The 11,184-nt window shown below is 54.2% G+C and overlaps 1 protein-coding gene across 2 annotated transcripts in view; it reads right to left on the bottom strand.

Annotated features, from left to right (window-relative positions):
- Positions 1 to 11,184, bottom strand: part of VIPR1 (vasoactive intestinal peptide receptor 1) — a 35,236-nt gene that overhangs the window by 13,343 nt on the left and 10,709 nt on the right. Inside the window, exons 2-4 of one of the 2 annotated variants that reach the window (XM_037526849.2) lie at positions 9,975 to 10,083; positions 5,556 to 5,663; positions 122 to 228 (exon numbers count right to left, since the gene is read on the bottom strand). In XM_037526849.2, the coding sequence (XP_037382746.1) occupies positions 122 to 228; positions 5,556 to 5,663; positions 9,975 to 10,035 (276 nt within the window). In that variant the 5' untranslated portion in view covers positions 10,036 to 10,083. Of the gene's footprint in view, positions 1 to 121; positions 229 to 5,555; positions 5,664 to 9,974; positions 10,084 to 11,184 lie in introns of those variants that run through there. The other variant, XM_037526840.2, reaches the window with a different exon arrangement.

Raw genomic sequence — 11,184 nt, 5'->3', positions numbered from 1 at the left:
AAGCCTGCAGAGGAAGGAGTCCCGGCTCCCACATAGATGGCGAGAGTTCCCCTTGGTGGGAGAGTAGAAGGGCCCTTGTGAGCTAAGGCATTCTGGGGGTGCGGGGTACACTGAGGCCCACCTCATCCAAAACTGATGGCCTGTCTTCCATGCCACAGGCAAAGGGGTAGGTGCCAGGCTCCAGGTCTGTCCAACCCTCATCGGTGCAGCTGCGGCTCACGTTGCGGCCTGGGTGGAGAAAAGGGTAAAGAGAGGTTGAGGCCAGGGAGAGGGAGTATCTCTGGAGCAGGTATGGGGCTTGGCTGTCTCTGTGCTCAGCCCAATGCTATGACCCCTGCCCTGTCGGGTTCCAGCCGCCCTGATCTGGATAACCAGGGCATCATGGGGGAAACTGGGGCAGAGAGAAGCCCCTCCAGATAACCCTGAGCTCACCTCTGCCCCTCCTCATGGTCTGAAGCTGGCCCCAGTGGCACCATAAACTCCTATCCTGTGTCTGGATCCTTCACCCAGAATGATCCCTGGCCCTTGCCACGAGCTGAATGCTGACCCTTGTCACATAACTGCAGGAGCTGGTGGGGAGCTGGCTTCTTCCTCCTGCGGGAATAGGCAGCAGCCATCTGACTGCACGTGTGCCGAGTCCTCCTCAGCCAGTCTGTTGGGGTCTGGGGCCTGGGTTTCCTCCCATACTCAGGGCTGGTGCTGCTGGAGCAGGACCAAAAATGAGACAGGAGGTGGATGGGGCTTGGGTAACGCTTGATAAGAGCACCCATCTAAGTCCTGATAAATGGAGAAGGAAGAAGCAGGGAGCTCCTGGCAGGGGAACCTGCCCAGGGGAAGGCCTGTGCAAGCAGTCACTAGGGTCTTGGGGCTGAGGCAAGTTGAAGCCAGGGATCTGCACTCTCCTCTGTTCTCGGAGGTCCCAGGCTACAGCAGAGGGGCCCTGTCAGGTGAGGGATCTCCCCCAGCTGGGAGCTCTAGTTCTGGAGAAGAGCTCTAGCTCTGCTCTACTGGGTGGGGTCCCCAGAGTCTTGCAGATAACCCTGGCCTTCACTTGCACTGAGGTGACCTGGTGCCCAGGTGCAGAGCTGTTGGCAGGGCCCAGCGGTCCTCTACAGGGAGGGTCCCCACGAATGTGCACTGAATATTCCCACAATGTGCGCTCACACCACACCAGGCAGACGCCTACTAACTATTTCTGCAAATCCACTTGGCCACCATGTGAAAGAGGTTCTTATTACCCTACTTTATGGTTAGGAACTGAGGGGCAGCTCAGGGCGGGGGAGAAACTCAGGAAGGAGCAGCTGGGGCTGGATCTCTTTCCACTGTGAGGTGGGCGAGGGCAGGAAGGGCTTCGATGAGGCAGGGGCACTGGGCTGGGCAGATCTCCTGCCCTGGCAGTCTTTTTCTGCAGTCTCCCAACTACTAACCAGTGAGAGGCTCCCAGAGTGGGAGAATAGTCTTCCAGCTGCCCCGACTCAGGCCCTCAGTGCTCCCCTACGGGAGGGCCAGCTTGTAGGCTTCAAATAATTACCCCATCAAACTGCAGCCCATCTCCGCCTCAGATCTAAGGAGTCACACAGGCTCACTAGCTTAATTCATGAAACTCGACGCCAGCTCTGTCTTGCTCCTAGTCCCTCTGGCAAGAGGGGTGCCCAAAGCCAGAGGTGTTAGTGTTCCAGCTTCAAGGCTGGCTGATTTGGCCTTGTCTGCTTTTCCTACTTGCCCCAGCCTGGTGGGGGCAGTCCCTCTAAGCATCGAATCCTGGATGGGAGGTATGGCTTTGGGCTCCCCACTTGCTGTAGGGATGAGGGCTCAGTGAGGCCAGGCCCATGAAGTAAGCTAGTGAACCTGGTTGACTCATCAGCATCTCCACAGGGATCTCAGATATTTCTGTTTAGTGATCAGGAGCTTCCCTCAGTTCCACTAAAAGACAGGGATGCCAAGCTGAGAGAAATGAAGTGACGTGCTGTAGTGGCAAGCCAGTAAGGGCAGGTTCTCCATTAATTCGGGCAGATGGATAAAGGGGAGTCCTGGAGACTTCAGTGGCTTTTCAGGCATTATGTGTGAGGTGGGAAGGGCAAGGGACTTTCATTCCATGTTGGAAGGGACACTCCACACTTCTCCCAGTCTCCTGCTCACCATGTTTCAAAAGGAAGTCACACATTGCCCAACCACTCCTCCCCGGGGCTCTCTGTCTGAAAAACATCACTCTGTGACTGGAGGTTGAAAATGGGACTCATTTCTGTAGAGCCCCCTGATGGGTCTCCTTGCTTTTCTCCCCCATCTGAGCTGCTCCCCATACTGAGCTTGACCCAATCAGGCCACTCCCCTGCTGAAATCCTGTCAATGACACTTGACCCCAGCCGGCCAAGGCAGTCTTAGGTTGTCATCAGGACTTCCCTATGGGGCCTCCCCTGGTGGTGCAGGCAGTTGAGCACTGCGCTGTGAAGCTGTCCACAGCCTCTGCAACGCCAGTTCGATCCTGGCCGGCCGGCGAGGGTCCCACATGGCACGGCAGACCTCTCCTGTCGCGCCCGCTGCTCCCCTCAGCAGTGTATTTGGTTGTCTGCCTGTTCTGTTCCCCGCTCTGTCTCTGGTGAATCCTCTCACCCTCCTGCGCATCTGGCCTGTACCCCAGTTCTTGTATAAATAAATAAATAAATCTTTAAAAAAAAAAGACTTCACTATGAACCTCATGATGCATAGGAAGTGGGATGAGTGAAGGAGGTGACCCAGGGACCCCAGAAATATGGTTAACATAGACTGTATGTTGAGTTTCCTCAACCAAAATAGCTATCCTCTGGTTCATCCTAAAAAAAAGTCTCTTCATATATTTGAAGGTAAAAACACCCCAGATGAAAGACATGAAGATCCTGCCCCCAGGTTTCTTATTCAGTCTGGGTAGATGACGTCTTTCTAACTCTCCACAATCTTTAAACTTCCATAATTTTCCCCCCACTTTCCCTGTAGAACTAGGGTCCCTCTGACTCTCTCAGCGAGGACACTCCTTCCCTAGTCCTTTTACCCGAGGAGCAGGGGCTGCTATCATCCCCGCTCTGCACACCCTTACTTGCAAACTTCCAGGTCAGTTGCTCTCTCGTTCTTCATCTACTGGCCGAGGAAAGCACACCCTCTTTCCTTTTCGTTTTCAGCCCCTCACCCATTTCTAGCCGCTAATCCTATTTCTCAGAGGAAATAGGGCTGCTGAGTACCAGCCGGGCAGGTTTGCAGGTTGTCAACTGCCCAAAGGTACAGCCGATGGACAGTGGGGGCTAAACTCTACTTCAAATCCAGCTTGTCAGTAGGACGGTGCTGGTCAGAAGTTGCCTGCGCCTGAGGAAGAGTTGCCTTTTTCTTATATGCTCAAGGGCGCTGTATAGACCCCCTTGAGACTGGCAACTCAGGGTTAGCCAGAATGTAGGCTGGAGTCCAGGTTCTCAAGTGCAGGAGCTGCCTTGACAATTCCAGCAGAGACAGAAGGAAGAGCCATCAGGAGGAATGCAATTAGCAGCATGTCAGGGAGGAGCGCAATTAGCAGGCGCTTCCAGGGATCCGACAGGAGGCTGGTTGCCAGGCTCTGCTGATAGGACGCATGGTGAGAGCTGCCAGAGGAGCTCGCTGCCCGTGTGCCCAGGTACCAGGTTCCCCGGAGGGGGGCAGGACTAGGTGGGTGCTGGCCTGGAATGCGGCAAGCCTGTGACTGCTCCCTGACTCCTCAGGGAGGGCGCCCACATTTCTTTGTCATTGCTGAGGTCAGGACACTGAGCCCCGGGGCGGGGGTAAAACTGGCCTGCCCCAAAGAAACCATCTTGTCCTCTGCCTTCTGGGTCCATCTTACAAACAGGGAAACTGAGATCCAGAGAGCGTCACCTGGATTGAGCAATGCCCAAGATTCTTTTGGCTCACCCTCTGAATCCTTATCTAAGTCCTGCTTTCCACCCTTGCCAGCTTCGCCCTTAGTCTTCCCCACTCGGCTTGCTCCTCCCTCAGGCCTCCCCATCCCGTTCCAGCCTTCTCCTCCCCCCAGCTCATCAAACCTCGACATGAGGGGCATGTTCGATTCCTCCTTCCCCCACCTCTACCCACCCGACTTCAGGCAAGTCTCTTTCTTCTCTGCTCCACTGGAATTCAAATCATCATCAGCTTTTACCTCCCTGATTGGATCTGCACTTGCAGAACACTTTCTTCTCACAGAAACCAGTTACCCATTAAAAACCAAAAATGGACTGTGTCAGCTTGGAGACCTCAGTGGCTTCTTAATGACTTAGGAAAAAGCCTGAGTCCTGGGTCACCCTTAAGGACCCGCCAGGCCTAGCTAGCCTCCACCCGCCCTTCTTTCCAGCCCTTGGTCCCTTGCGCTATCTCTGCTCCAGCCACACAGGTCCACATGGAGTTTCCTGAGGTTTTCCTGCTACTAGCTGTTGATTCTCTCCTTCAGGGGCCTCTAGTCTACCTAGGGTCCAGTGTGGTGACTCCTTCCCGCCCAGGACTTCAGAGGGCAGCTGAAGTATCACCCTCAACAAGGCCTGGACCTCTGGTTGCAGCACACCCATTTTTCTCCCTCTCAGCCCTTCATATCATTTAAGATACCAGTGTTTGTTTCCTTGCTAAAAATCTCTCCAACGAGGGCCTCCCGGGTGGCGCAGCGGTTGAGCACTGGGTTGCGAAGCTGCCCGCAGCCTCTGCAGCGCCAGTTCGATCCCCGGCTGCTCCCCGGCCACCAGGCGAGGGTCCCACATGGCGCGCGGACCTCTCCTGCCGCCCGCTGCTCCCCTCAGCAGTGTACTTCGGTCCTTCTGCCTGCTCTGCTCCCCGCTCTGGCTCTGGTGAATTCTCTCACCCTCCCGCGCTTCTGACTGTACCCAGTGCTTGTATAAATAAATACATAAATCTTTAAAAAAAACAAAAAAATTCTCTCCAACGAGAACATTAGCTCCTGGGGGCATAGTGTAGTTATTTTACACACACACCAACACATACACGTTTGTCTAGCCCATGCCTGTCGTACTTGTGGGTATTTAATAAACATTTGCTAAGTGCAAGAATGACTGAATAGATGTGGTCAGCCTCTTTAATTACACAGCAGTAAGAGAGCCCACTTCTGAGAGAGGCCTCTTTTCTTTCCTGCCGTACCTGTGAACTTTCACTCAAGCAGAGCCCAGCGAGGTGTGTGAGCAAGGCGGTGGTTTCGCAGAGCCCAAGAGGTCATTGGATGCAGGTAGTGAAAGACGGAATTGTGACCAGCCCAAAACAACGGAACATGGGAGCCATAACTTAATCAAGCACCGCCAGTCAATGAGTTATCCATTGCTGAGCAAATACTTAGTGAGCCCTTCCCACAGGCTTATCTTTATGTGAAGAGTGAATCAAATCCTGAGTCCTTTAAAGACCCTGCACCAGTGCATACTCTTCCAGGACGTGCCCCCTGCCCATTGCTACTGTCCCTTTGACCCCTTTGCTTTGCCCTCTTACTCCTTACTTCCTAATAAGACCCCACTCTAGTCATCCAGCCAGTCTACTTGTGCCACCAGCTCCTCCCTAACCCAGGCTCTTACCTTCAATGGAAGAGAAGATTTTAAAAATGGGGGGACAGGCCAAGACGACCACCTGGCCCAGAGGGGTGGCCGGCCAGCAGGTGAGGTTGTCCCACATCTTGCTGCAGCCTGCGGGTGAAGGCAGAGGGCACTTGAGTCAATGTGGGCACCACGTGTCTCCAGCCTTGGGGCCTGTGCCCACAGGCACCCACTCTCTCCCTCCTCCTCTAGGCTCCCACCTGGAGGAAACTACAGGCTGAGAGGGGAGGTGCCAACCTGCCAGGCCTGACCTGCCAGAAGCAGGGAAGGAGGCAGGGCTACAGCGCCATAGTCCTTAGTGAGGAATGGAGTGCTGCCTGAGTGTGTTTAGAACTGTGGTGGGGCGTGAGGGTGGGGGTTGGTTTATTGCAGAGATTGGGGGGCCTCCCCCAGCATTTGATGGGCAGGTGCCAGCAGGTATCTGCATAATCCTACACCATGACGAATTGCTCAGCATTGGCAAAGAATTCCGACGAGCTGCTGGGCACTCGTGTGGGTGGAAACCTTTTGTAATAACCAGAACCTGGGTTCCTACTCCAGTTTACATGCTAAGCCAAGGTTCTAGATGTACGGGTTTAACTTAACAGAGTTTTCTAGGAAGGCAACTACTGAGTCAGAGAGCTCAGACTTGCTTCCTTGTGTTTTGGACTTTACTAAGTGATGTTCAATGTTTTGCAAAATCATGTCACCTGCAGTAATGCTGGTGCCTGAGTCAGTGTCCACCCCGCATGTCAATCTACATTTAGACTCCCACGTGCCCAGAATTTCTATGTGTAAGTTCAAGCTTCAGATGTTGTCTTCTTTTTCAGTGTAATTGTGGCTGAATAGGTATAAGATATTTTACTATAAGTAACTCTCCTTTTGACTTTCCTATCACATGACAGCCGGAACATCATTAAAAAAATGAATGTGAAAAAAAAGTGAATGAGTGTGTCCTGAATTTCATTTTATCACAGTGAAGGAGGTATCAGAAAATATTGGGTACGATGGGGTGATGGTATATGGGGCTTCATCTAATTCTTTTTCTTTTTAAAGATTTATTTATTTATGCATACAAGAACTGTGGTACAGGCCAGAGGTGTGGGGGGTGAGAGGATTCACCAGAGACAGAGTGGGGAACAGAACAGGCAGACTGACTGAAATACACTGCTGAGGGGAGCAGCGGGCGAGACAGGAGAGGTCTGCTGCACCATGTAAGTAGCTCCCTGGCTGGGGATTGAACTCTTGCTGCAGTGGCTGCGGGTGGCTTCATAGGTTGTGTCTTAACCTCTTGTGCCACCAGGGAGGCCCCCATTTAATTCTTGAGTCTTCACAAAACTCGCAAAGCAACACTGATGTCCCCAACTCAGTAGAACTACAAGTTGAGATGGGTGATGCTGAGAGCAGAGAAACCCTGCGTCACTGGCCGTGTCTGCCACATGTACTGATTAACCTGGCAGGAGCTGGCTGGAGAAGGGTGTGCCGAGGGGCTTCTAGGGATCTGATTTAATAAGCAGAAGCAAATACCATGGTTTTGCCTGTTCAGAGGCCGGGTGCCCCTGGGGAAGGTTTAATTGTCTCTGCAATCCTGCCAGTCCCATAGATTTATGCAGGAAACCCAACCCCTGAGCCAAAGTCAACGCTAAGCTCGGCCAAGCCCGGCCCAGCCCAGGTTCGAAGGTTCATGAGTTCTCAAGAAAGGGGCCTGGGAAGGAGAGGTGGAGGGACTTTCTCACAAGGGAAGAGTCTGGGCACTGAGTACTGCAGTGGGCTGGTAGTGTGTGTGTCGGGGTAGGGGTTACCATCTGGGGTTGTCACAGCCAGGTGGCACCTGGTCCTGAAGACCAAGGACACCTGGATCCCTGGGGCCTGGCCAGACAGCACAGCCTCCCTTCCTTCTGGACCCCAACCTTTCCTGCCCCACCCTGGCCTGAGGCTCCTGTGACCTTACTGTGGCTGCCAGACTCGCCTCTATTACTGTGCCAGCCTTTCTAGGGGCCATGCAGGGGCCCTTCAGGCCAGTTCAGTCCCGCATGAGGTCCAGGACCCTGTTGCTATCAGCTCTCTCTTATGTAGCCTTTGTATGTGGCAGGCACTGTTCTGCCTCCTTAAATGAATAGCCTAACCCTCCATTTTACAGGTGAGTAACTGAGGCATAGAGCAATTAGGTAACCAGCCCCCAGTTGCATCCCCTTCTCCAGCAAACTACACTCTCCTCGTCTGTAGGTCTCCATGCTGCTTCTTTGGGAATTCTGTTCTGTTGGACTTTGTTTCATTCTCTCTGACAGTGCTGGGCACACCCTACTCTGTAGACCGCCTATTGTGTGTGGGTCCCCGCCAGGCTTTGAGCGTTTTGCATCTCCACCTCCGGGGCAGGTTGGGGAGTAGATTAGGAGCTGGGTGTTTGGCTCTGAGCACAGTTTCACTAGAGGCAGCACAGAGGAGGAGGAGGCTGGGCCCTGCCAAGGGGAGGTCACTCTTGGCCTCATGGGGAATCTCAGTACCACCGAGGCCGGGCTGTGAGTGGTGCTAGGGTGCCGGTCAGTGGGCAGGGAGGGAGAGCCGGGGAGGAGTGAGGAAGCAAGAGGCAGCAAAAGGATCAGGAGGCTGAGAAGGGGATGATAGCCAAGAAAATGCTGGACACCTGGAGGGCCTATTGTCCTGAGCTGGGCCCTGGAGGGAGTATTCTCTATGTGTACACGCTAGAGAGGCCTCATAGGTACCTCCTAAGTGTCACTAGGCCCTCAGAGGGTCTAGGCTGACTGTGCCCACTGGGGGTAGGGGCTACCTCTTCAACAGGAAAGTCCAAATGGGAAAGTGGGGGTGGCAAGGCAGAGTAGGGTAGGGGCCTCTGCTGTGTGTGTCATTTTAAAGATTTGTGTATAGAGAGATATGGGCACGTGCAAAGATACTCACATGTGTGCTTGCTTGGACGTGAAAAAGACCCCCCCCCCCCCAGGCAAACACAGACAGGGAGAGACACACATACCTCACAGAGAGGCACACACACAGAGGCACACAGGCACACCGGGAAGACGTGTGTAAGCATGTCCAGGCTTAAACAGACACACACCCCCAACATAGAAAGACGCTCAGAGTCAGACACAGTTACAGATCCCAGAGGTGCAGGCACAGTCGCAGAGAGACATGGGCCAAAAGCACACAAGGGACATGCATGGACACGCACTGAGCCCCACACATGGGCCGACCCGCGGCCCACAGAGGACCTGCCTTCCTCTGGATCCCAGGCTGGCTGCATGGTGACAGAAACCTGGCATCTGACATGCACCCTGTGCCAGCAATGATCTCATCAGGATCACGAGGGTGGCCTGCCCTTGGGGCCTGGGAGGTGTTGCATTGGGGCCTAGAATATGGAGTTTGGGCCGCCCATGATCTGCCATTGGGGACTGCCTTCTAGGCATGTCTGCAACCTGGTCCTGGTGGGGTCTGGCCACCCCTGCACCCAGGCCTCAGTCTTAGGGGCCCCAGGAGACAGGAGACTTCTCTTCCTTGAGAGCTGGGGGCGGCAAAGCCCATTTATGGGGCAATACACACTCACCTATGGTACCCTAAGGCATGGGTACCAGGGACAACAGGGAGGGTCTGGGGCAGGGGATTACATAACTGTCCACCCCAGAGAGGTGGGGGAGCTGGGGATGATGTCCCCTGCTCCTGAGTGAGGCTGCCACAAAACTGTAAGCTCAGCTGAGGGAGGGAGACTAGAAGGGAGACCCAGAGCAGGCCCAGGCACCACAGTGCCTCCAGCCCACCCCTCCCTCTCAGTGAGCCTCAGGCCCCTTACTGATCCCCCTGTTCCCCTAGGGCGGTCTGCCTTGGTGCCTCCCACCTTCCTGCCTCTTTGCTTCTCCAAATCCTGACCCTCCTTCCAAGTCTGGCTCAAGGTGAGCCTTTTGAAGATAGTCCTCTGCAATTCCTCCCATTCTGGCCAGGAGGGTGGGGTGGGGGCGGGGGATGAAGAGTAGAGGATGCTGTCATCTGATCTGATGGCCCCCGCATGGCACCATCCTCCACAAAGTGAGGCTGAGCTGCCCTAGGCCCCCTGAGGAGGAGTAGCTGGGCCCCCAAGAGCTCAGCTTCTGAATGTGACCTTGACTTGATGGTCTGGATTAGAGCCAGTGATTCATCTGGTTTGCAGAGGGAGGGTTGGGGTGGGGAGGTGTCACCCTTTAATGTCTAGCTGACTGGGAAAGCCTGGGGTTGAGAGGAGGAACTGGGCCTCAGTTTCTCCCCTGTGGTGAGTATTTCAGATCTGTGCAGACTTGCCTGCTTTACCCTTCTCCCTCCCGACTGCTAAGATGGGTGCTCTCTTTATACAACAAATGTGGAATAAATATGCTTCTGTGAGAAAAAATGGGTCTCCTTGGGGGTCTGCAGTGTTTCTCTTCCTGCTGGGAATCTCACCTGCTGTCTCGTTCTCCAGCTGGGCCTCCTCCAGGCACTGCTTGCGCTGCACCTCAATCATCTTCAGATGGTGACACTCCTCCCGCTGCAGCCCAACTGCCTGGCCGCCCTAGGGGACAGAAACAGGGATGGGGCCCCATCAGCCCGTGCAGGGCCCACCTCTTGTTCATGCTCATAGACTCCACGAGCAGTTACCGGGCTGACCCAGATTCGAGAATGAACCCCAACCCCAATCCCAACCCCAGACTGAGTCCCGATCCCAGTGCTGCATTGAAGGCTGACCCCTACTTGGATCTGAACCCAAACACTTATCCATTGTCCCCAAGGCTCAGTCCACCTTGAGGACCAGATGATGGCTCCCTCACAGTGTTGAGGCTGTAACAACTTTGTCTCTTTGTGCATGGCACAAATCTACATAAAGGTATGGGGGCTCCTCATTAGAGCCCACAGCTGGCTAACTGGACTCTGGCTCTCCAACTTGGGTAGGTAGTCTTTTATCCTGGCCTCAGTCTCCACGGATGAGCAGGGCCCAGCTAGTGCTACCTCATCATGGGGTCTGGGGGCCAACTGGGAGGAATTCAGGAGTCTGGGTACACCTTTCAGACTCTGTTCCCAATCTAGGAGCCTATGTTCAGCCCCTGGGTCACATGCCTGGCCCTTCTGGCCCAGGTCTTACCTGTGTCCTTCTTAGTTCTAAATAATTCAACCTATGTCAGATCTAATGAAGGAAGAGGAGGTTTAAGAAGATGAGAGAAGCCTCTCTTGGATGGTTTACCATCCTATCAGGTCTCCCCTGCCCTTGGAAGGTAGGGAGAAGGGGTAAAAAGGTTTGAGCTTCTCCCTTCCCATGCATTGTGCCCTGACCAGGGAGCAAGCAAGCCAGATCTGTGCACCAAGGGGACATTGGCACTGAAGCAGACATGTGAACAGAGGTGATGGCTGCCAAGGAGCAGCCAGCAAAAGTCACGTCTTAGGAGCTTTTAGGGGGGAGGGCAGGTGAAGGCCTCCAGGGAGCAACCCAGGGTTGATGGCACCTTCTACCTGTCTGGCTTTAGGGAAGTGGCTGCCACCCCACACTGGTTTCCTTGTCTCTGCCTAGGGAAGAGAATGGCACAGCCCTCAATAGGGCTGTGGGTATGTGTCCAGAAAACTGCTCCAGAATGAGAGATTCTCGATGTCTCTTCCAACTTGTCCCTCCCATCCTGGGATA

This window comes from Talpa occidentalis, unplaced genomic scaffold (genome assembly GCF_014898055.3).
Source record: "Talpa occidentalis isolate TD23 unplaced genomic scaffold, MPIMG_talOcc4v2.1 talOcc4.10, whole genome shotgun sequence".
Classification (NCBI taxonomy): Eukaryota; Metazoa; Chordata; class Mammalia; order Eulipotyphla; family Talpidae; genus Talpa; species Talpa occidentalis.
Note: the sequence above shows the minus strand (reverse complement) of the source record. Positions and strands in the feature narration are given on the sequence as shown.